Source organism: Leuciscus leuciscus, assembly GCF_965113295.1.
Source record: "Leuciscus leuciscus genome assembly, chromosome: 24".
In the NCBI taxonomy this organism is placed as follows: Eukaryota; Metazoa; Chordata; class Actinopteri; order Cypriniformes; family Leuciscidae; genus Leuciscus; species Leuciscus leuciscus.
The window spans coordinates 18,470,721-18,497,583 of record NC_138723.1 but is presented as its reverse complement, the minus strand read 5'-3'; the positions used below and the strand labels follow the sequence as shown (position 1 = coordinate 18,497,583).

At 38.6% G+C, this 26,863-nt stretch overlaps 1 protein-coding gene and 2 long non-coding RNA genes across 3 annotated transcripts in view; 2 read left to right on the top strand and 1 right to left on the bottom strand.

The window, feature by feature from the left end:
- med13a (mediator complex subunit 13a) overlaps positions 1-26,863 on the top strand; it is an 87,407-nt gene that overhangs the window by 19,624 nt on the left and 40,920 nt on the right. The window contains exons 3-4 of the mRNA XM_082157127.1: positions 6,918-7,086; positions 20,081-20,226. Of these exons, the coding sequence (XP_082013253.1) occupies positions 6,918-7,086; positions 20,081-20,226 (315 nt within the window). The remainder of the gene's footprint in view (positions 1-6,917; positions 7,087-20,080; positions 20,227-26,863) is intronic.
- On the top strand, positions 382-3,687 carry LOC309488817. Its single transcript, XR_014202283.1, has 2 exons — positions 382-619; positions 1,744-3,687. It is a non-coding gene; the product is annotated as an uncharacterized lncRNA (long non-coding RNA).
- Positions 20,415-21,303, bottom strand: LOC309488819. The gene is made up of 2 exons (XR_014202285.1): positions 21,228-21,303; positions 20,415-20,654 (listed from the first exon to the last, which is right to left on the bottom strand). It is a non-coding gene; the product is annotated as an uncharacterized lncRNA (long non-coding RNA).

Here is a 26,863-nt window from a genome sequence, read left to right as displayed (position 1 = left end):
ATAACTGTATTTTTAGTGTTTGCTTGGTTTTTATTTTTGTGTATATATGTAATTTGTATTTTTTGTCATGAAGATAGCCACAGATGCCGACATGGCATTAAAGCTGCCGTCGGCAATTTTTTTTTGATCATGTTCAGTGAAATCGACACTATAATCCGACAGAACAACATAAATTAGGTGGTTTTAGGAAAAAACCAGAGCTTCTAACTCCACCTGGAGCGTGTTATTTGTTTTGCAAAAATCCACCGCTCCCGGATCATCGGGTCCAATCAGTGCAGGGGGGTGTGAGATCTGACTGTCAATCACAGGTCGTGCACACGCCACAGATCCTACTCCCCCCTCGCCATAGTCCCACTCCCCCCCTCGCCATAGTCTTCATCCGAGACTTGTATCTTGCTTTCAAAACACTAACAAATCAAATAAGCTCATTTAGAGTATAAATGACATTAGCAATTGCAATCTATGGGTAGATTTGCCAGGGCAGCATACCTCCGAGTATTCCATGGTGTTGATCGATGCTGATGAGACGGGCGCGTTCACAGAAAATCTGGTGCACACGCACTGACGAGCACGAACTCGATGGGAGGGTATTCGTTGATAGTGGGGGAGGGGCATGAGAGTTGTAAACATTATAGAGCTGTAGCGGTGCGTCGATGACGTCGACGCGTCGACGCCAAAATTACGTCGACGTCATATTTTTTGCGTCGACGCTTCTTTATTTATTATCTATTTATTTTTTTGCACCATTCCCGGAGGTACAGCTCGCCACACACACACGTCTCCTTTCTCTGCAGAATGCCACAAATCCGCTCAACCAATCACAGCGCACCATTCCACGCATTGTAAACAGTAACGGTGGCGCTCTGACACCCGGCATCCTAGTTTTCCTTATCTACTTTGCACTTTTTGATCAACAAACAAACAAAAAAAATAATACATTGATGAACCTGTGGTGGATTCTGCCGTAGGGAAGAAACGTAAGCCATCGAAATCTAATCATTTACGTGAGGAGATTAAGAAGATGAGGCACGCGGGAGGAAGAGAAATGCCGACTGATGCTTGTTCTCACACGACAGCGTCAAACTTCTGTCGAATGCTGACACGTTAACCCCAGAGGATCTTTTAAAAAACTTTCAATTCTTGTACTCAAAGTCAACGAAAACCGAGCAGGACCTAAGCCATTTTACAGCTGATCGCCGTCAAAAAAGAAGGTCGCCGTCGTTCAGAAGGTATTTCTAGCGATGGCTGATTGAATGTAGCCTATGTTTAGTCCAGATTAGTATTGACCGACATCAGAGGCTGTCATATGTGGATCAACTTACTTTGTTGTGTATTTTCAACAGTTTCAATGTGAAAATTAACTTTTATATTGATTCAATGGATTAATTGCATGAAAAAAAAAAGGATTTATCACATTTATACTATATTACTCAGAAGTAAACATTGTAGCTGACAGTGTGTTTATGTCAGAATGTTTATTTTTAAACCACAACCTTCTAAGTGCTTCTTTTACCAATATATTTAACATATCTTTTGCATTTCTCATCCAAACAACGTCAAACTTGGCACTGCACTTACTCGTGCCCAGACAGCTGTCGAGTTTGAAATCCATCGGAGTAACGGCTCGACAGAGATATGCGAATAACAGACAGGATAAATAATTCCAATTAGTCGTTAGATTAGTCGACTAATCGATAAAATAATCGCCCGACTAATCGTTTAATTAATAATCGTTTACCCCAGCACTAAAACATTAACATTTTTGGCTAAGTCCACTCAATCTTCCAGGGTTGCCGACAGCAGCTTTAAATAAAACTATACTATACTGTATCGCATCGAGATTTTTTTTTTTATATAATCGAATTGGTAGTCTCTGATTCTTAAAGGGGAATTTGGCAACTATTTCAACTTAATAAAACCGTTTAGAAATCATTTGGATGGTTAAATAACCTGTTCTGATGAAAATGTTGACTTTCCCCGCTCCCCCTAGCGTTCCCAGGCGGAAAACCAACCTTGCAACATGGGGACTAACGTCCCGGTAAAGTCACGTGAGAAGCGAGAACGAGCGAGAAACACAAACTGCTTTACGGCAATTCGACATAGACATACACACGCCCCCCTCAATACCGTTTTTTTTTTACGACAGTGTTGTGAATTATACGCCCCACAGCTGTAGGGGGAGCTCGTTGAGAAAACACGCGACAACAAAAGTGAAAATCAGTGAAGAAATGGCTAGAGTTGCCAAGTTCCCCTTTTAATCGATGTGAAGATTTACACCTCTGTGTACATATAATAATTGTATTATACATGTTTATTTTTATATAATTATTTACATTATACATTTTTATATTATTATGATTCACTCAAACTTTGCAGTTATTCATTAATAATAACAATAATAGGTTTTGTACAGAAATATTGGATTGGTAGAATTATAATAAATATAACGATTATTAATAAATAATATTTAAATAGTAATAATAATAATACTTTTTATTATTATTATTGTTTTTTTTTTTTTTATTACCCCCACCCCCCCCCCTCTTATATATTATATATTCCCTTAAATCCACCCATGATTAACTTGGCTGGACTGTGTGAACCGGGTGGTTTGTGTGTTTTGAGTCCTATATTGTTCAGAGTCCGGAAGTCGATTCAATTGTTTCCCTTGATAACTTGAACTTTTTTTTTGACAAAAACAACAACACTGTCTCTGTGTCTAAAAATCAGTGTCTTACTCTTACAAAACAAACTACCCTCACAAAACAAACACAGCCCGTGTCAGTCCGACGATACTCATGTCACTACTCAAATTCCATGCATGTAGAGAGGCTGCATCATTTATGCATTTATTTATTATGAATTACTCCTTAATATTGTTTTGCACTCCGGGCTTAATGTGTTTATTTTTCAGGGGTGTTAGTATGTTTTGCAGTCTTTTGAGCGCATGGGTCTTTGTAAGTCAGCTATCTTCCTCTCTTTGTGTCTCGTGCTCTGTGGGTAGTGGTTAGACCATAAGATACAAGGTCATAGGGAACGCTTGATAGAAACCAGGTGCCTCCTCCCCGCAGTAGAAATAGTGAACATGATGGTTTGGTTTAAAGGAGGAATGAAATGCCGTTGACACACAACAGTAGATTTTACGGCAGCTGTTTATATAAAAAAAGTTAGACGGATGATTTGCCGTTATTGAAAGTGGAAGTGACAGTGATACCTTCATTGGTTTTTCATCATCTTAATGCCATCCTAACGCACAGGCTCACAATCTGGGAAAACACGGGATGTGTTACCTATAGCTGAGATTTCATATTAAGTATTGTTATAGGCTAGTGTTTTTGAGTTTCATATTAAAAGCACCGTGTATAGTGTTTTTGCATAGTTTGAATTAGGGATGCGTGATTAACCGGTATAAATTTGTCAATCAGTAGAGATTTTGGATTATTGTGTCTTGCGGTTACGGTCATGTGGTGTTGCAGTGCTACGCTGTTACAAAAGCTTATAGGCTTGTTAAACTATCGATTATGAGGGACAATACGGTATGGAATTTTACATCGGATTAAAGGAGAAACATCATGAATTAAACTTAATTGACACTTGAAAAGTTTCTATATCAACATCCTAATGAAGAGAATACGCTTAAATAATGTATAGTTGTCAGTACACGTCAAGCTTTTCTTGTGATTTTGCTGCCCATCATGTGTACAGATACTAACTTTTCATACACGAGAAGTGCGTTCAAACCCAGACGCAAGTGGTTGCTGTGGTAATGAACAACAATACCTTAACATGCTAATTTGTGTGGACTAACTTTTGAGGAAATCTGTTTATAATAGGCAGGCTATTAGGTTTTAACTTCTTGGTCCTGCACTGCCTTTTATTTCAGTTAATTTGAATAAATGTGTCTATAATAACTAACGTTGTTTAAGTGAACGCTTTAATGATCAAAATGCAAGGCAGGGACATTGCATGTATCTGACCTATTTTTAGCGGCATTCAGGATGGGGTTTGATTGTTCATAGATTATGTAGTCTATTTCAAATGGATTGCATATACAGACTGTCTCTGGGGGGCGGGATTAGACTTCTTTAATAAAAAATTAAGTTTAAACATTAATAAAATTAGTTGTGCACATCCCTAGTAAAAAGATCAATGCCTTTTTTTGTTACTTTTTTCTTTTTTTCTTTGGATGTTGCATGAATGGGAGATTTTCATGGACTCTGAGGTTAATGTTTCTTACCTTGAATGATTCTGTCAAGAGCGTGTATCTGTGTACAGGTGAAAAGTAGCTGGCCCTGTACTTAGGCTATTAAAAGATGCATGAGACAGCCAAAACCACCTAATTTTCTCTCATTCTCTGCCTCTCTCTCTGCTTTGACAAAAGACAAGGTGTTTCATTGTTGCCAAGCTGTTAGTCAAATCAATGACATCCTTTAAAAGTGAATTGTGCTACTTGCTGCCTTTTCAGGAGACATCAACGAATTATAGATTTGCCTTCTGGCCTGATTCCAGTTCTTCAGCTGCGTTCAGTTTGCACTTCTTTCACTGCATGCAGACAAACTCTGATTTAATGACCTTATGATTTGGCCCACAATGAATCTTCTACATTGATTGTGTGGGAATGTGTTTAAATGGTTAATGCAGACCTGAGTGAACTAGGGGTGTAACGGTTCTCTGTAAAAAATCGTGCTGTTCTCCACCCACGGTTCGGCAGACACGTCCTTTTTTCCCTGAACATAGCACATACCGATCCGTACTCAAACCGTAACCCTGAAACCGTGATAAAAACCGAACTAGAGCTGCACAATTCTGGATAAATTCAGATTTACACATTTTTATTTAAAAGATATATTAATTTGAATGAAATGAAGAATAATTTGAATGGAGTCGATGTCTCTTTCATCGAGACTTGTTTCATTATTGGATGAATCAGCATTTGTTTATAAATCATTTAAATGAATGTTTCAATGAGAAACACTTTTTTTAAACACCCACTTGTCAACACCTCCTGGCATAACGATAAACTATACAATACATACAAGTGTCAAAATAATTTTGAAAAGAGTATTTACTCTTATTTTGATCCATACCATGTTTATACCCAAACTATAAAGTTTTATCCCAGTACACTTTTATCTCCTGTTATTTAAATGTTTGTAACCCATAAATAACGATAATGTGTGGTTGAAAACACTCTTTGTTTGTGATGCTGCTTCATACTGTACATTTACATGGCAACTTCTCTCTCCGGATCAGCGGCAGCGCAAACTTGGATTTGAATGTTGCAGTGTGATGATCTTACTTTCAAAGGTTAACCAAAGTCCTTGTTTTAACTTGTCCTTGTTTAGCATGTGTTTTGTCACTGCCCATATCAATGAATGAGAGCGTTCACATCGGAAGCGTGACGGCGACCCTCTCGTCCACTAGCGCGGAGCAGAGCGAGCGGTTTCAATTCATTCCTTTAGAGCTTCAGAGAGAAGCTCAACTTCCATGGGAATGAATTAAAAACGCTCGCTCTGCTCCGCTTGCTTCGCGCCAGTGGACACTCGTCATTCAATAACACGGACAGCAGCAAAATACTTAATGTTCATGTGAAACAGGCGTAAAAGACATAGCAGAATCGCGGTCATTTAGGAATAAGATCGTGTGGGTGTTTGAATCGAGAATGAGATCGCGATCTTTTAACGATTAATCGTGCAGCTCTAAACCGAACCGTTACACCCCTAGGGTGTACAGAACTATTACTGAGAGCTGATGGCTTGATCAAAGTAGCCTCAAATGATCTTTTATTTCAACATTTAAGCAAAGCATTTAAAATCAGTCATAAGGAAAAACAAATAAATATGCAGTGTTGTTAGCTGCAACAGGTACAGTAACTGCGTTTTAAATATACCCGAGTGCATGCCATGACCAGAAAGGGTTGCACATAAGAACACTGTTGTGATTAGTTAGGAAGATACGTTCAGCTTCTTTTTACCTACAAATGATCAAGTGCTTTTGTGTTGTCACCTTAACTAAATGTGTGTCTAATTTATAACACTGGGGCAATTATGTTGTCTCAGACGTCTGCGGTGTTGGGGAATCCTATCTGAGCTGTTTGTTACTGTTTTATCAAGTGGATTTGTTGTGTATCCATCTGCAGACCTGCGGGCGGGCAAGTGTGGGTGGGTGGTGTAATGCGTGCAGCCTCTGGGTGCTCATGGGAGCTGTGCTGCACAGAGACATGTTTGAAAGGAGCTTAAGAGCTGCCAGGTTTAAGCAGTGACTCCTAATGAGATTACTGAAGCATAGAGGCCACTGCCGAACGTGATCCAGAAACAAACCAGCGCTCAGATTTACAGCCCTGTTGGACACCATACCTGCAAGTCTAGTCTGTGCATAGCAAGATGGCATTTGCTAGAATCAGTGCATCAGATTAATTAACTCGAATCAAAAAAAGAAAAGAAAAAAAAAAGCGTTGCTTTAAAGTAACTAGAGCTTCAGAAGTCTTTTTCTTTTTTTAAATTCTGCAGGTGCATAGGTCTCTTTTAAATTCAATTAATGACCCAAGCTTTTCATTGACTTAAAATCAGCAGGAGCTCTGGATTGTTTTAAATTTGTGTGATCAGATGCAGCATTGTTTAAGATGGTCAAACATGTATATACCTGACATTTGTTTATGGTGCAGATATGCAGCCTCAGCTTTGTAGAGTGATCTTGTTTTTCTTCTGGTCAGTTAAAAATTGCAGTTATTGTATTAGTGAAGTATAGTGAATACTTTTTTGCCTTTGTATAAAAAAGTTGTAGATCTGCCTTTCTTTTTTGTTTGTGTTCTGTCATTCACTTCTGCAAATTGCTTTTACTTACGAACGTTACATCAGATGTTTATAGACAGCAGCAGGCTGGTGACCGGGGTCTCTGTGTGTTTGTCCTCTCCACAGGCGAGGATGACGGCGCGTGGGAGAGCGGTCTGTCCTACGAATGTCGAACTCTTCTCTTCAAGGCCATTCACAACCTGCTGGAGCGCTGTCTGATGAATCGCAGTTTCGTACGCATTGGAAAATGGTTTGTTAAACCCTACGAAAAGGATGAGAAGCCCATAAACAAGAGGTAAGAAAAATAATATTTCTGTCCAGATGTTCTTACCTTTTATTTGTGTTTGATCATGTTTTGATCATTGCTTTGATGGAGATTTGAGGAGATAAATCACTCTTTTGTTCAGTGAGCTACCAAGTTTGCAATTTGCATTATCCATTGTAGTCCTTACATTAGAAAACATCTTTTTTGTGAAGCTCAGGTTTCTAGACAGAGTAAAAATAGGGGATTTAGACCTGGTGGCCTCAAATCAACCATACTTCCGTCCCAGTCTGACACCAAAACGTGAATATCATTGCTATCAATGCATATTTACACACCATCTCAGTGTATCCAGAGATCGTTAATTGCAAGGCTATTTGCACTCTAAATCTATATATATGCTGTACGCTCTTGTGTGTTTGTGTACATTAGCTTCTTGGCGCGTTTCTTGCAGGCGTGCAAGTGCTCTGTCTCCAGCGCTGGGTTTCTCCTTGTCAGCATCTGTGCTCTTTGATAAGAAACTGAGACGACGTGTGTAGAGGTGGAAAAAAAGAGAGCAGCTTGGCTTTTCTCTGCCCTCTGCCACAGTTCTCTCCTCACAGCGTCATTTATTTGCGCTCTTCTCTTATCGTGCTCAAGGTCATTTATACACTCTATTAGCACAGCCAGACAGCTTTCAAGTAGATTCAAAATACAGTGGGTTTTTTTCCATACAGAAAATCACAAGAAAGGTTGATAGTCTTCAAGCTCAAAGCTAGATATGTATTTGAGGCATTGTTTAGTACTGAAATTAATATTTTAATCCTAGAGCCCCTGAATTTTGAAAGATCAGAGTCTGTTGGTTAAACATGGTTAAAACACACATTCCTTTGAGATCTGTTAAGGCTCTAACTGTGTCTGTGTTTTATAGCGCTGTCTGTCTGCAAATCACTGTAAAGTGACAGAAAAAAAGGAACAACCACATTTCCTCCTTTAGCTCACACTTTTTCACTCATACAGACACTTTCCTTCCCTCTTTCAAATAGTAGTTTCCTTTAGATGGCATGTTGAAGATTCAGCAGTCTTATAGATTCAGTTTTATTTATTTATTTTTTATTTATTTTTTACCTCTAGCATTTGAAACCAAATGATTACGACCATGCTCGACGTGCTGAACACGGCTTACATACTCATTAATTATTAATTGAATACTTGCATATTTACTAAATACTTTTAACTCTTTGTTCCTCTCTCTTATCGTAAACTGATAAAATGTATAGACTCCATCCGTTAGATTTTAGAAGCAAAGGTATGGTGGAATTTGGATGTGGAGCTTGTAACACATTTGTTTCTCGTGTACATTATCGTTAAAAATGTTTTGTTAAATTGTTTACATTATCTTTCAAAATTCTTGTTTACATTATAGTTGTTGTTTTTTAAATGTTTTTGAAAAGTCTTTAATGCTCACGAAGGCTGTGTTTTAAAAAATCAGAAATACAGTAAAAACAGTGATATTGTGAAATTATCATTTGTAACGACTGTTTTCTGTTTTAATGTTTTGCAATTTTATTTATTTCTTATATAGCAAAGCTGAATTTTCAACATCATTACTCCAGTCTTCAGTGTCACACGATCCTTCAGAAATCATTCTAATATGCTGATTTGCTGCTCAAAAACATTTCTTATGATTATCAATGTGGAAAATAGTTGTTGCATAGTTTTTGTGTGAAATTTATATAGTTTTTTTTTTTTTTTTTTTCCTGATTGTTTGATGAATTTAATGTTCATCAAACTTCACTTTTGATCAATTTGATGCATCCTTGTTGAAATAAAAGTTTTAATTTCTTATAATAAATCATATGGCCCCTAAACTTTTGAATGGTTGTGTACATTCCAAGATGGACCTTAAAGGTGCTGTAGGTGATTCTCTGCAGACATTTTTTTGGTTATTATGCTGGTTGAAAGTCTCCTCATATCCTGATAGCGGATATGTCTAAATGTATTTTTATAAATATATGTTGTCTGTGGAAGGCGTAGGACCATAGAATGTTCATTCAATCGTTGCGTTCTGTCCGAACGGGTTCCCTGTCGGTCAATGTGTGTTTGCATTCAGTACCACTGCGCAGGCTGTTCCAGACATAAGTCATCAGTGTGTTCACGTACTGTGCACAGAGGGAGAATGACAGGCAAGCAGTAACAACAACCAGACTCTCATCAATGAACCCCTGGCATGCAAGAAATATTACACTGATATGTTTTGCTAGCTAAACAAACCGAAAACTTGCTGCATCTAATTCCGTTTTTAAGAATTTGTTTACATTTTGTATGTAGTATTGTTATCTGTTATTAACTGTACTACTATAAAGTTTTCTCACCGGTGAATGACACATGATGTATTGCAGTAATGTTGTCTCCAGTCTTCTGGGGTGTGCGCGCGTTCATGCTTTCAGGAGGCGTGGCTTTGGACGGTGATTTGCAGGGAGGGTGGGATGTATGCTTTTAGTGCTATCAGGCTAAAGTTAGTATTTTCCCAGATGTCCTACTGCACCTTTAATGTTGAAGCAGCGCATGATGTCTTTGTGTTGAGAATTTCTGTGGAGTTCAACACCTAATGTCTCTCAAAATCTGATTCTTCTTAATGTAAGTGTTCATCTTGTATGAGTTTTCAGCCCCTGCATCCCTACAACAAGATAATATGAACTGAAGGGATCTGATTCTCAATCGGTACTCATTGAGCCTTTTAAATTACAGACAGGGCAGGCAGAGGAACGGGGAACACTGTGTAGTAATGGGCTGGATGGAGATTAGCTGCCTGCTACACTGATTCACAAAGTTCGCTTGTGTCTCTCTTAGTGCCAAATCCCTCAGTGAGTGGCTGTGTTCAAGTCTTAAACGTGTATTTTTTCCACCAAGCAGGTGTTTAATTTTGTCCCTGAAGAACCACCATAGCAGAACACACATGTGTCCCTTAGAGGATATCACCTGATATGGCTGTGGGTTCTTGCATGCCATAAAATCTCAAAACACATCTGATTCCTCACAGGCCTCCATTCATAAACGGAAAACTAGCAGTGCATCACAGATTGGCCAAAACTTGTCCAATTGTCATACGATATATTATTTAGTTGATTATTTTGTAGCATCGAGTGATTTTATTAAAAAATATTTTGAATTTGGGACAAAATAATGTACATTTTACATCAGCCATAGCATGAATATAACAATTGCCTAAAATGTTAATCAGTGTTTAAAAAAATTTTAGTCAGTGTATCCCTTGTTAATTATTTATATATATATATATATATATATATATATATATATATATATATATATATATATATATATATATATATATTATATATATATATTATATATTTTGTACTATGACTCGTTAAATTGATAAATGTAACAGTAAAGACATTTATAATGTTACAAATGATTTCTCTTTCAAATAAATTCCTTGTGAACTTTGTATTCTTCAAAGAATCCTGAAAAGGTGTATCACTGTTTCCACAAAAAATAATTGTTTTCTGAATTTTTTTTTTTTTAATTTATAAGAAGAACTTGTGATTTGCGGAGCAAATCAGGATATTAGAATGATTTCTGAAGAATCATGTGACACTAAAGACTAGGGATGGGTACCGAAACCCAGTACTTAATGGGCCTCGGGGTTAAATTGTGAAAGACTGTATTATTAATAAGCTCCAGTGTAATCAGTTCTGCTTTTGGTACTAGAGAATTTCAGAAAATTTCCTGTTTATTGCTACATAAACGTTGTCTTGAAAATGTTTTTCAATTTTACCAACCATTTCTTAATTGCTATAATATTAAGACATTTGTCTGTGATGTGTTTTCGCCTATTCACAATCCAGAAGAGAGATCTCTCTCGCGTCGAAGTCTGTGCCTCTCGCACGCTATAGCGCGCCCAACACGAAAGCCCTGCTTAATTAGTGACAGTGGCAGAGAGAACTAAACCTACAAAAGTGTGGTTACACTTCACTAGAGTCGATACAGACAATGCTCATTGCCACAAGTGGAACAAGACTTTTGCTTGTAAGTGCGGAAAGACAAGCAATCTGTCCAAACATCTCTAAAAAGTGCATCAACACAAAGGACCTGATAAGAATTCCGTTATAGTAAGTCGTATGATACCCATCCCAACTTTGCCATCAAAGGAAGTAATTGCTTTAAAAAAAAGAAAAGTTCACAATATTACCGTTTTTTTATTTTTAATTTTACCATTTTTATAATTTTTTGTGATATTTTGCATTTTATGTTTTTAACCTCTGTGCACTGAATGTTTAGATTAGGTAAAGTGTAATTAAGGAGTGGATCCATACTCGCAGCACACACATACACACTTGTATTCTCTTTTGAGGGATTACCTCAGTAAACCTGTTAGACTTCAGGTCTGTGTTGTCCCCACCTTTGCTTATCCTGACGCCCGCCCTCTAAATCCTTCCGCACGGAAAACACAGACAGCCTCTGCAGCGCCACTGGCTTCCTCTCCCTCTCTCTCTCTCCCCGCAGGTTTTAAAAAAAAAGAATTCCAGCTTGTGAATAGACCCAAACCCTTCCTGTTCTCTTCTGCGCGCTGTGTTGTCTTGCATATGAGCAAAAGTGTCTTGTGGTTTCTCTATAATTAGAGGATCTGTGTGGACGGGAGCTCAGAAGCTAGGCTCCGAGGAATGCCAGGGAACTTGTTTTGTTTTATTAGATTTTTTATTTATTTATTTTGAAATGGCTAGCACACTCCAGCCATATATAGCTCTGTGTAGTTTGTGTGTGTGTTTGTGTAACTATGCTCAGTCACTAGGCGGTTCTCCCATTGGCTGGCTGTGTTGTCACACGGTGCTGCTCTGTAACCAAACCCGATGTGTTTTAGCTGCTTACATCATCCTTCATACAGGTCAGAGCTGTGATCGTGCGCACTCTCTTTCTCTCTCTCATGGTGGGTGTGAGCAGCAGATCTGTTACCATGGCTAATCCACAGATCCAGTGTGTTCTTTTATGGGCAGTGCTCGCAGGGGAGCCGGGTGATGCGTGAGCCAGTGCAGAATATGATGCATTCCTTGCACGTCACTGCACGTTACTCAACAATTATTGTGGTGTAATGTCGCAGTCATACTGTAAAGGGTATCAAAGATGCATCTGTGATTTTTCTGTTTGCTTAGCAAGGCAGCGGAGGAGACAGACTGCGGCTGCAGCGCTGAATATATCCATCACGATACCTACCTGAGTGAAACCACAGACATTTCTGAACATCTGTACACACCCACAGAAGTCTCATGTAATAAAATCATGCGCTTGCATAGGCACAAAATCATTTGCATGCAGAAATGCATGCATGGTCTCCCTTGAGATACACATCTATGACAAACTACATGTTAGGATGTTTTATAGAGGTTTGCACACAACTGTCACAAAGCATTCACACACCAGCAGATGCAGCAACGGGATTCCACAGAGAGCGAAGCGGCATGTGATCTGGTGTGTTTATCTATTATGAATGAACTTGCTGTAACTATACTGTTAAAAGGATGAATTTCTCCACACCAGGTCCCTTGTTTCTTTGTCTCGGTCATAACCAGACCCACACAGAGTCCTTCTGCAGAATTGGGGCAAAGTTCAATTAATCCAGTCCCCCAATTAATACTTGTTCATTTATTAAAATGAAAGAGATGAAACAGAAGTAGCGACAGATTTTCTTCTGTATTGTCATCCAAGTCAAACAGATTATCAGAAAATAAAATGATGTAAGTCGGGACTTGGTTGGAATGGAGACAGATCTGAAGGCAAGCTTGCAATTTATTGTAAGAAAGGGGCAGTATTGATCTGGACTAAATTATTATCCGGCATACAACATTAGAGAGAAATCTGTTGGTTCACTGGAAGTTCCAGTTATGATGTTTTGATAAAATAAAATATAAGAATATCATTACGAGGCATTTCGGGTTTGTGTACTTTCTAGGGCTGGGCGATATGGCCAAAAATCATATCGCTGTATTTTTTGGTAAATGGCGATATACAATATATATCTTGGTACTTTCTACGTTTTTCGATTTGGATAAGGAAAATCTGTATTTATTTAAAAAATATATATTTCACATCCTGCCCAATGATATCCTACAAGCGATGTTGATATTAAAGGATATGGAAACAAATATAGTGAATGTAATGTAGGCAATGCAATATATTATGTGCAAAAAAGGTGGTTAAAATAACATTACATTCTAACATTGTAACATTACAATCTAAAAACAAAAATAATGCTTTTGTTTTTAAATTGACTAAAGGCTAAACTAAAAATGAAAATAAAAACAAAAGCACAAACTAATTATATTAGCCTGCATTTGATTACCCCATTATAATGGTCACTTTCATAAAAATATACTTGTGGGTTTAAAATTCCACACGTGGCACATTTATAGTCTCCAACAACAAATATTTTATCAATATGTATATTTTAGTCAGAATTATTGCGCTACTATTCTATTTTGCTCCGTCTGTATGCCGCGCATGAGTGTGGCGGTGCTCGTTCACGAAAGCTTGAATTTTAGCGGAGATTCACTTGCAGAAGGCTCGTCCTCTCCTGACAGTGAAATGGACATATTTGTTTGAATTTCTAACATTTACAGATGGAGAATATACCTGTGAAATGTAAGTTAAGCACTGAGGAAAGCACCACATCTCAAACGCATTAAACAGCGCAAGTATTTATCTGTCAGTCAGCAACAGTATCTGTCAGAGCATCTGACAGGGCAAGCTGCTTTAAACTTGTTAACTATATCTTACCAGTTATTTTGAAGCCCTTAAAGGTGGTATCAGTGATTTCAGGCCCAAAAATATTTTTTATCACATTCATCTAATCTTTCCTAACGATCCGCTAGCTGCCCGCCCCATAAGCATGCCGTCAAAAAAACGCGTCTCTGTAGGCAGCCTAGGCTCTGAGATCTGCACACAAAAACAAATGGTTTAGCCAAACACTCAAAACCAAAACAAAGTGTTCCAACCAATCACCGACAGGGGGAGGGTGCTGTGAGGTTTTGTGCTCGTGCACGGCTGCACGCAAAGTCAGAGCTGAAGAAAAAGCTGGCTCAAAACCTCACAACACCCTCCCCCTGTCGGTGATTGGTTGGAACACTATTTGTTTTGGTTTTGAGTGTTTGGCTAAACCATTTGTTTTTGTGTGCAGATCTCAGAGCCTAGGCTGCCTACAGAGACGCGTTTTTTTGACGGCATGCTTATGGGGCGGGCAGCTAGCGGATCGTTAGGAAAGATTAGATGAATGTGATAAAAATATTTTTGGGCCTGAAATCACTGATACCACCTTTTAATATAAGCTTGTGTCATGTTTAGGACAAATTGTACTATGTACTTTCACTGCGGGAGCTCACACTGCGTCCTAAACTATTGACTAAAGGGCCGTTTCAGGGCCGCCCACACATTCAAAACTAAATGTAAAGCATAAACTAATAAACTAAATTTTAACCAAAAATCTGAAAAACTTCTTAAGTCTTGTTTTTCCTTTTTATTAAACAAAACGTAAAAAACTATAATCTAACCATTTCTTGTTTCTCGTTTCTTTTTAAGTAGAAAATCAAATTGCCAGAACGTACCCAGATCATTTAAAAAAATAGATAGGGTGAATTTCCATTTCATGCCAACTTTTAAAGATTTGGATCAATTTCATTCTTTTAACTACCAGTCAGAATTTAGTGCTCAGTTGAACAATTTTTTACCACATTGAACATAATTCTGGGGATTTCCCCCCAAAATTTGTGCATTGAAAAAAATCTGTCTCAATCTTTTCTATGTTGTTGCAATTTGGATGAGATAGGAACAGTCCTTGTTTCATTTTGTCCTTGTTTCATGTTCAAGTTCAAAGGCATGTCCAGATTACATCATTAAATCGTCTGATAACCATTTTTCTACACTTCACTCCTGGACAGCTTCAGATAAACGCACTGTAGTAAATCTGGATCATTCAGGGCGGGTCCAGAAGATTGCTGTAAATTTAGAACCCTGCCCAGAATACAGCTCCCAGATCCTCTCTGCTGCTTTCAGAGCTCAGTTCCAAGAGACTGATGTGAGATTCCTGACATTCCAGAACTCCTACTCTCTCACTTCCCATTCCTGTTCTCCACTCACACACTACTACTGACACTACACACTGGTCATAGATATCAATGGTGAATGCTGAAATTTCAACTCTTTTTTCCATTTTTATTCTGGTATCTCGTATCTCTTCATTCTCCTCTACCTCCTCTCCCTCTCCACAGATGCTCACTGCAATCTGGCCTTGACCCCGGAGATTGACTTCATCAGAAGCTCCTTTCTTTGCTCTAAGGAGTGTGTGTGAAGGGTGTCTGCAGTGAATAGATTTACAATCTGTGGAGATGTTCCAAGGTCTCCAGTCTGGCACCTCCCCCTATTTTCAAAAAGCATGTTTATTAAGGAAAGTCCCTTTCCTATAAAGTTTAATTTTGAGGATGGAATTTATGGGTGGTAGCCTATATTGAGGAAGACAGGGTGTAATGGCTCATTTCGGAGGGGTTTGTTGGCTCAAGAAGCAGATTACATGCTTACATGCACAAATGTACAAAGAAAACGAGCACCTGTACATATTGCTCTTTAAAATCAGTCTACATCATAGTTGTTTAAAAAAAAAGTCTTTGATTTTTGTAGCTAAGAAATTACTTCACTTTTTGAAATCCAAATACAGTCTCTAGGGAGCACCGCTATTAATTGTTTGCTGTTTATTAGTTTTATAAAAAAAAAAGCTTAATTCAAAACCTATCCCTTTGTGGCTGTTGTGATAATCTTTGCCAAGATTGAGAGTCTCTATGGCTTTGAGCCAATCAGGTCCTCTTTTAGTTAGAACATTGACTTTGTATTTAGTGAAAGCCTGTTACATAAGATCAATAAACATTTAATTAGCATAAGTGACTGTTGACTAACTAACATTTTGTTTGAGAAACGTCTAGCCAGGTTTGTTCAGCTGTTATTATGAGGCAAACATTTAAAGCATGCAGAATATGAGCTCTTGTCTAATCTAGAGGCCTTTTAAGTTCTGTTATTGACTCTGCGCGCTTCGTTTAAAGGCCACACATTATGAATGAGTGAGAGGATGTCCTCTGTGTGTGTGTGTGTGTGTAAAGGCTTTGTTTGGAGGATCTTTGATGGATGCAGTAGACCGTGTATGTTTGTGTGTTAACTGCCATTGCTCTGTGGTCGACTGCTTTAATCTGAAGGTATTTCAGAGAGTCTCAGTTCTCTATTTGTGGTAAACTCTTTGCTGTTAGTAATGCACTTCAATACAGTGGCTGATGTCTTCCAGGGGTCTGGTTTGGAGAGAGGCTGTGTAACGACATGTTCCTTCAGTTGATCACCTGATCTTGCTACTGCTATTGGTCTGGTGACAGAAGACAGACAGTTAGTCATGTGGTTTAGACACGTGACATGTTAGAGGAATAGTTTAACCAAAATTAAAAATATAAATGAGTAAATGTCTGAATTTGTGATGTTTGTCCTGACAACGTTTACATCATCTCTCTTGTTTTACATTGTTAAACACTCCAGCTCTTTGAACATTCTGCATGATAAGTTAAATGTGAATTATGTTGGATGCTTAGACAGAGGCGTTTCAGATGACTTGGCCACAGGGCCGCCCGCTTACACCACCTGCTTGCCTGTACCTGGGTGTGCTGCATGTGTAAAGTCGTTGAATTTAGATGTGAAGTGTGTTTGTGGGTTTTGCTAGTAGTAGTTTGCTACGCCCTGACCAGAGCCACTGCTTTCAGGAAGTCAGTAACAGACCAACACTACAACAACGGTGGAATGTTAACCCTCGTTTTCTTTTTTTTTTCTCATGCTGTTTTTCTCACCACAAGCTGTTCTTAATTTTTTGTTTGTTGCTAATGCTTTTTCATTCTGCTAATTTTCCCCTCTAAACCTCATTGGGTTAGCTGTTTGGGATCTCTTTTTCTTTTCTTCCTTTCTTGCTTTTTAGATGAAATTCGCGGTCATCATAATTAGCTAGTTTCATCAGGAGTAGCTGGTGTCCTGAGAGTTCTATTTTTGTCATCGGTTGACTGATGCAGAGACCATAAAACTGTTTTGCAGTTATGTTTGTTAAAAATACACTGCTATTCAAAAGTTTGGCGTCGGTAACATTTGTTTGTTTTGGAAAGAAGTCTCTTATGCTCACCAAGGCTGCACTTTTTTGATCAAACATATTCTACAAACAGTAATATTGCGAAATATTATTACAATTTCAAATATTAATATTTAAAAATTAAGAATTTTCAGCAGTCATAACTCCAGTCTTCAGTGTCACATGATCCTTCAGAAATCATTCTAATATGCTAATGTTAAACAGAACAGTATTTATTTGAAATAGAAATATTTTGTAACATATAAATGTCTTTACTGTCACTTGATCACAATTTAACGTCATTTCTGAAGTATACATTTCTTAATTTTTTGCTGACCCTACACTTTTGAACTGTTTATGTATTTTTATTTAGTTGTTTTTCTTTGCATATTTGTGACAAAAAGCACGGCCACTTGCAGAATCATACAAGTACATCCATAAAGTCCCTTGGTTAAGCTCGGTCTCAAAAATGTGAAGGCGAAATAGTATGAATCTTAGTTAAACCTCTGATGATGAATTGGCCACAAAGGGATAAGTTGTCTGAAGATGCAGAAGTCCCAATACGTGTCGCTCTGTTTATTTTCTCGTTTCCAAAGACAATTTTTTTTTTTCATTGGTTGAGTGTTAATTTTGGACTGGTGTAAACTCGAGCAGGAACAGTGGTCACAGGTCACGTTTTTGTTTTGGAGCTGGTCAGTGATGCATACACTGATCGTTCTGTCTGCTGCTGAATAGAGAACTTCAGGAGCATGCTGTTATTGAGCACGCTCTGTGTGTAGACCATGTGATCAAATCTGATGGTGCAGCAGGATTGAGCTCGCTCCGAGAGCTTCCTTTTGTGTGCATTGTTGTTGAGAACGTTTAAGACCTGTGCAGCTAAAATAACGTCAGATCGCAGTTGTGCTAATATCTCTACAGGGGGCAGCCTGCTGTAAAACATCCTCCCCTAGCAAGACCAAGAGCTGTTGTAGTGCTTGGGGTCAGTGTGGCAAGTTTACTCAGTTTAGGCTTGACGTAGTTGCAAATCAGTGTCTCTCTGTGGGTTAGTGGCCAATCCTCTTCTATGGTTCTCACTCTAAATGCAGTGTCCATATTGATGGCACACTGCCTGGACTGTTTTTTTTCGGACAGACTTTTTCAGGTTAATGACCATAGTTATAAAGCTGCTCTCAGTGGGTCTCATTTATCTAACATAAAAACGAGCGCAGAAACATTCGTATGCTGCCAATCCCATCGTACAAATGATCGGACGTTGATAAATGTGGCGGCTGAATACAATCGTCATTTGAATATCACGCCCCTAAAAATTCACATTTAAGAAGCCTCGCCCCTAGGAGAGGAAGTAATCTCATGAAAGAGAAATTGATTTTACTCTAAAAACACCTATCCTCGTAATTGCAAACAATGACTTTAATTTATATGTATATTAAATACCGATAAATAACACAAAACATTTTCAAACATTATAAACACTATAGTCAAGTGAGGCTATTTCCCCCCTCACTCCACAAAAAATCCTTTACATTTAACGGTATTCAGAACAGAACAAGAATTAAAAATAAGTAGCTATAAATTAGGGCTGCACGATTAATCGCAATTTACTTGCGTACACGAGCTGAGACCTGACGCGAGATTTGATTGTAGCCACTGCTTACGTCCATATTGATAAATGGCACGTTTTAACTAGAAACGGCCTTACACACAGATTTCTGTCATATGTTAATTTCATAAATGAGGCCCAGTAACACTGTATGGGACAATGGCTGGACCAGAGACACATCCATAAACACTTTCTTATAAATCATGCAGTGTGAACCCGGCTTTAGATGTTCTGGGTTGTTCCCAGGCTCAAAAAATCAAAAAAAGCAAGACTTGTGATATTCTGTTCTCTAAATGAGTGGTTTTCAAAGTGTGGGGCGCACCGATACTGCAGGGGGGTGCGGGAGATAAAAAAATAAATAAAAAAAACAGCCGTTGCTACGGCGTTCAAGTGCTTCACCGTTGAAACAGGCCCAACATAGAAGTTGCTAGCCATAGAAAAGCACCTCTTCAGTGGACCGAATCACAAGCTGCTATGCGTTGCTCAGCTGCTGTGCGTGTTCCGGTGAGAAGATGAACAAGAAGCTGAGCTTGAGAGGCGCAGTCAAAAGCTGTTATATATTGACACTTTTATATATTGTTTATCCAAAGCATCACTGAAATATTTAAATAACTCCCAATTATGAGCAATAGCAACAATTGCCGTAGCGAGCATAATTAATTTATGCAGGAACTTTTTTTATTTTACAAATGTTTCCTTTTAAAGCATAATGCAGTGGCATTTCATGGAAATACAAGTGGGTTTTTCTGGTCAAGCAATTTTACCAATGGACTACTTTTGCTTTAAGATGCTTTAATGTCTGCAATGATTCCAGATCAGCAGAGCTACCCTAATGCACCGTGGAACAAAGGATTTTAAGCACATATTAGGAAGCTGGTGTAGTTTGGACTTATTTTCACAGAGCTCAGGCTTTACAAAGCTCTGAGTGTGATTAATTTAGAAGTGTTATTGTCCTTTTACATATATTAAAGAGCCTAATGCATTCATGAAGAGCACAGTCAAACGCAGTGTAATCCTTGAGGTCAAAGACCAGACACTTGCATCTTATTGATGTGTGATGTTTATAACATGTTTGAAATATTGACAACACTGTTTTTAGTTACAAATTAATCCGATTTTTTCTTAGGCCTGTAATGATCACATCAGATGGCAGTTAAATACATAAAAAATCCAATCAATGATATGTCGTTAGTTGTTGGGTCTCCAATTAATATTTTTTTTTTTTCTCTTTTTGAAGCACATGTTGCTGCTTAACTTAAGCACCTGTCTCTCTCTCTCTCTCTCTTTCTTAGAGAACACCTGTCTTGCTCCTTCACGTTCTTCCTGCATGGAGACAGTAATGTGTGCACCAGCGTGGAGATCAACCAGCACCAGCCCGTATACCACCTGAGCGAGGAGCACCTGACATTGGCCCAGCAGGCCTCCAGCCCTTTCCAAGGTGATAGAACACTCTTTACTTGATATGCTTTTTCATCTTTTCCCCCATCTCTCCTCTGCTTTTGTTTCTCCTCACACTTTTACTCTTTCCAGCATTTCCTTTCCAATTAAAATGGGATGAGTTTTATAATTAGTAAAGCCTAGTGGCATCCTTTCTGCCCCTTCTTATAAAAAAAAACTTTTTTAAAAATTAAATACAGAAATAGAGTTAAAGACCTTTTCCTGTTGTGAATACTTGGGAAAGAGGGAAGTGTTTTTCATTACCAGTAACGTGGGCAGGGCTTGACGTCCTGACGGTGGCTTCTGCACATCCTTAAATCTTAAAATCGAAACAAAGGATATGATTTGATATTTTTATTACGCAACCCTTTAAGTACAATAGAAAAGTGGAATTAAGTGGTCCTTCCAAAAGGCTGTTAGTGATGATAACTTTGTGGTAAATCCTAGGGTTGGGCGATGTCCCCTAAATTGGCAGTTGACGATGTTTACAGTAAAACATCGCGATGGACGATGATATCGTCGGGGGGGGGGGGGGGGGGGGGGGTGCTGACGATCACGAAGAGACAGGGAGAGTGCACATTGTAGCTACTTACATCTACTGTGTTTACGCAACGGGAATACTCGGCTTGGCATTTTGAAATGTTTATTTGGCCGTTCAGGCGCGCAACCGAAGACAAAGACTATGTTGCGCTCGGAGCGCGTGCGCAGCATCCTGTCAGTAGAATTCAGTTCTCTTTCGCGGCTTATCGTGCTTTTAATATTTCTTTTCAATAGCACATCCTGCTCTTTTCTTTCTCATTCATGTTTTGTTATTAACTTTACATAATCGTCAACTGAAATCTGCGCGGATTAGCAACAATACGATACATTTATAGGACATAAAGGGTCTCTGCGGCAAAAGTGAAAGTACCAGCGGCCAACGGGGCGTGGCATCACGATGGTGGCTCTCCATCGTGATGTCGGTCAGCCATCACGATGGACGATGATATCGTCCATTGGCACAACCCTAGTAAATCCTCACTTTAGAAGATTTAGGCCTATTTAAAAGCAACGTATGCAAATTTGCTGCTAGAGGATAGGGGTGTGACGATAACCGCATCACCGCAATATCGCGTTAATGAGATGCCTACCGCGGTGTGAGGTCATCACCGCACTTTCTTTTTTTTTTTTTTTTTTGAAAGTTACAGGAGTGCATATGGTGTGTGATATGAACTATAAACACATTAATATTTGCTTATAATTTACTGTATTCTGCGAGTCCCATGTTCAAGTGCTTCTGGAGAAAAAAAACGCTTCCTGCGCAAGGGAGGGACAGTCCATTAAACATATGGGGGATTTATTTTTTTGTGTGTTTCTGATTATTATTAATTAACTGCTAGGTTTCAGTACTTGTGATGTTTACAGATAATGTTCAATTAAATACAAACAAACACAGGCATAAAAGACAAGCATGACGTAAACAGTTGGAGTTAGATTTTAATTGCAAGTAGCGATCTCTTATGTGGTATAGGCAAACAGTTGACGGCGCTAGCCGAATGACATTATTCAAAAAATAGCCACGAGTATAGTGTCTAAGCCAAACACTGTGTCGCCTTTGAGGCAGGTGACAATTAAGGGGAACCCGGTGAATTTGGACAAGGCAATATGCCGTATTTGTTGCACAAAAGTATCTGTCTCGCGAGGAAATACCACTAACTTAAGACCACATCTTAGAAAAATTAACCATCCTGTGGCGTTTGCTGGACTTAAGTGCAGCACACCTACCTTAGGTTGGCGACACTGGCTGCGTGGCGTGTCCGTTTTTATTTCGGCTCCCATGTTAACAGGTTAGAGCTTGCACACTGCCTGCGTGAGACGCGCGTCTCAGTTGCGGCACGAGCCGCGCGGAAAAAAGCGTGCATGCTAGAAATAGAACTGGCGCCTATTTTTCACGCAAGCCTGTTGGAAGCGTTTCCTGGCAAAATAGAATAGGAAAAAAATGTTTGTATGTCATTTTGACATGAATACATATTAATAAATTACATTTTGATGTTTGAAAGTTTAGGTTTTGACATAAATGCAGATATAAATGAAATTAAAAAAAATATGATCGATTTTCAAATATTGCACCTGTCAATACAGAACGAAATATTATGTAGCCTATTTTGCCATCAATACTGCCGACGCTGTCTTTGCTGTTATATATTTATGTTTAACATTAAGTATAGGCCTTCCACAACTCTCTCCCCATATGTCGAATATATCACCAATGAGGCTTATATGTCACCTAGCAGCAGCAGCGCTGTTTCTGGTGTGCAAAGACATAAAAAAAAGCCACGCAGCTGACACGCAACAGAAACGCCACACTCACACCATGCAGCCAGTGTGTCGCCGGCCTTAATTAATAGTTAATTATTAATATTTACAATTTAATTAAATGTTAATTTGTTTATTTGTTAATAAAGAATACTGCTTTATGTTATTCATTTCCATTGTCATTTACAAGCTACATGCGTTCTTGATCGCGTCTGCAGTGTGTGACGCGGCCGCGGGTGATTTATTATTATTTTTTTTTATTTTTTTTTTGGGTGGGTGGGGGGTCGGTTAACCGCCAAACCGCGAGATTTGTTGCTTCTTTACCGCGGTAAGAAAAAATCCCATACCGTCACAGCCCTACTAGAGGATACTTATTCAAAACAAAGGCGCTGTGAATGAGTGTGGAATCACGGGATATGTCGTCTTCACCTCCACAGCCGATGAAAAGAAATCCGTTGGGAATTGGGCAGAAATCATGTTCATGGATGAGCTAATGTAAAAAAGTTTTATTAACGTTACAGTGGTATAAAGTTATTTTACGTATTTGATTTCATTCTAACGAAATTCCTACTCGTACAGGTCATTTTATTCGACTAGGATCGAAATCAAGTTCGATATTTTTGTAATAACAGCTGATTTTCAGCATGCCGGGAGTCGGAGCCACCATCATTGGGGATGAACAGAAACGGCTCAACGACAAAATACGCATTCCACACAAATCGACTAATTATGTCGATTACGTCAACGTGTCATTCCAGCACTCCTATATAACAATGATTATTTTTCTGTTGTTTAAGGTATCCAAACAGTTGCTTACCTGTGGAATAAAATACATAATATATTAAAGCATATTTTAGTGATTCGGAAATCAAGGGTGCCTTTAAATAATTTTTTATTTTTTTTTTATGGAATATTGCAGTGTTATTATTAATGATTTATCTGTGCATATTATACTTTTTTTTTAAATTCCTGTGCCTTCAAAATCTTCAGTCAAAAACCTTAACTTCCCCTCCTCCTCGCAATGACATCTCTTCTCCGATTTCGTCTGCACTGCTGCGATGGCTGGGCAAATAATCCTCACTTCCAGCAAACTGTCACTAACATGAGATTTCAGCAGTTAGCAAATGACAATGGTCTAACCAGCCAATGATTTCTCCATGGACAAAATCAAGTCCCATCCTATGTTTTTTTTTTTTCTTGTTTGAGAAGCCGTTTCACTTGGATATACATCACAACGGGGAAAAAAACAATTGCTGACTTTAAGACCTTAACTGGATTTTTAAAGCCCTCAGTTGCTCTTATGTACCCAAGGACTATCAGTGGGAAGTATTGCTTGTGATGCTCACTTTTGAATGGGTTTCATTTAGTATTGTGTAGTTAAGCTTGGCTGGAACGCTGTATTGACCAATCTGCTCCCAGAACCATGCGCTAGAATCACATCTGATGTTGTTTTGCATAATTGAGATTGTTTGCGTTCCTGCAAATTAAAGTTTTAAAACATAATTCATCCTTTTGATGGGAAATAACCTTTGCAGTGAATCAGGAATGTGTGATGTGTCAATTGGAACCAGCTGACCTTTTTCTCACTCGCCTGCTCTCTCTCGATCTCCTTTGGTCTGCTGCTCACCGTTTCTGACAGTCTCGGATTAGTGAGCGTGCGAGTGTTGCGACTATGACCTCATAAAGAGCAGTGAGAGGGGTGTAATGAACTCATAGCTCACTTAACCGAGCAGAAGAGAGAGAGAGAGACTGGTAGTGTACAGATTGCTTGACAGAATAAATGTGAGGTGAACAGTGTGATATTGGAATACATTTGTTTGCCTATTTGTCTGAAAATTGCTTTATATCGGTGTGATGCCCCCAATCAAATGCAGACCAGAGCAGCAGACCTCTCTCTAATGATGGCCGACATGCGGATACATCTTTAGTAGATTCAATGCTTCGAGCTCTCCTGCAATGCAAATTCTGACCTTCCACCCTGACACCTGCCTGAAGAGCTCAATGGCGGGCTTCCTTTCTGTAAATATTTTGTGGTTTTCAGCGTAGTCTTTTCTGATGCACTGCGACGAGCCGGGGGTCCAGAGGCTAAACAAATTCCGGCCCCGTCACCTTGGCTCAATCAGGGAGCTGTCGGATATTAAAAGAGCTATTTTTGCCTGGAGAGACATTCTGCAAACAAGCCGTGTTTGTTTTGTTAGGTCTGGTCAGCTTGAAATAATGCATTTTGGATGCTTTTGTCTTCCAGTGTTGATAAAGGATAATGATCGCTGTTAAAGCGTGTAGGTTTAAGCCACTGAAACCCATTAAAGATGAATCGTGCCACCTTTCCATTTGTATAGCCCCTCCTCCCCATTCCCTCTTCCCATACCTCTTCCGGATGGACGGAGGTGTCCTCTGTCATTGCGGCTTTTATGGATTTGTGTGATGAAGGCCATGGAATGAGCCGGCTAATGGAAGGACACAGGATGGATTCATCCACACCCCTTCTCACTGGAAGCTCCTTCCTCCTCTTAACCCCCAAAATGTGGATCAATATATCAGGTGGTACAATATGAGATTTTCTTGGGAATTTTTTTTAACTACCTACCGCTATGTTTAGTTGTTTTTTTTAGGCATGAAAACAGCATGTAACAGAGCTGCTCTTGAGAAACTAAAGTGTTTTGGTAAGATACCAATAGGGTGAAAACTGATGCTGTTGCTTCCATATTTGTGTGTCACCTTGTCTTGCTCTCTCTCCTTGTCTTTTTCTTTCATCCTGTTTCTGTCTCTCTCCCTCTGAGTAACCTGTTTATTTAAGTTGGTTTATGGGCCCTGAATGAGTGCTGCTTGGCAGTAACTGGAGGCTGTGTTGATATGAAAGGGTTTAAGAAAGTGTCTGAGAGAAAGGAGGAAGGAAAGAGACCCGGCTGCAGTGGAGGAGTCATTTAAGACCACAGTTAATGAGGAACAGAAGTGGAGAGAGCGGTTGAGAGGGAGCCAGGCGGGAGTGTTTGTACAGTGTTCCCCGCTTCATAGACTCATTTGCTTTGGCCCTGTTCTGATTACACGCTCTTCACTCTTCATGTGTTTCTTCTACATATGCTGGGCTTTTTACATCAGAAGAACCAGCAACTTTCCAATGACAACTCCATATAACTGCCACTTGATTTTACTTTTTATCAGAGGTTATTTTGCCTTAATATGTTAACACAAGTACTTACATGATGGGTGAATTGCTTAAGGGCAAAATGGTTAAATGATTATCCTCTGATGCATGTTACATGGTCTTGGTAATTCCTTTTTCTCACCAGCTAGTGTTGTTACAATTATAAAATTGTTTTGCGGGCTTTTAGATATCATACAATTACAGTTAACAATTGAATAGTCTTTTTTTCCCTCATGTCTTTCACATTGTAAGCTTAAAGGGTTAGTTCACCCAAAAAATTTAAACTGTCATCTACTCACACTCATGTCGTTCCAAATCCATAAGACTTTCGTTCCTCTTCAGAACACAAATAAAGATCTTTTTGTTGAAATTTGAGAGATTTATGTCCATCCGTTGACAGCTACACAACTTAAACTTCGAGGCTTCAAAAAGATTATAAAACTAATCCATATGAATTGAGTGGTTTAGTCCAAATGAAGAAACACTTCTGAACAACAGATTTAATTTAAGCTTTTATTTAGATATAAACATTCATCAACTCACACATCAGTTGTGGTAAACGGAAACTCAAGCATGTTCGCTTGACGTGCAAGAACCAATGAGGTTCATTCTCGTGTCATAAGTAATCTCTATAAGTTTGAGCTTCTGCAAGAGGTTTGTTCTTGGTTGAGCTTCTGTTTGTTCGCTGATCAATAAAACAAATTTGATTAAACCACTTAAATCATATGGATTAGTTTTACAATCTCTTGATGAAGCGTCAAAGTGGTAGTTGCATAGCTGTCAATGGAGGTACAGAAAGCTCTCAGTTTTAATAAAAAAATCGTAATTTGTGTTCTGAAGATGAACGAAAGTCTTATTGATTTGGAACATGGGTGTGAGTAAATTACTTTGGTAAGCTATCCCTTTGATGCACAAAGCTTTCCTTTTTGTTTTTTGGTCTTTTGTACAGAAATATTGCATAAAGTTGAATGACCCAATATTTTAAATATTATAATTGTTAATGCTTAAATATGATTTTTTTTTTTATTAGTATTTATTAGTATTGATAATAATGTTACATTTATAATATCGTTAAATTTTAAGATTAATAGATCTTTCCATTTGCACTGTTGTTTTATTTGAGTGGCAATCTGTGATTAGGATGAAAAGAACACCGTGATTATGATTATCTCAATCTTAATTAATCAGATAATCATGA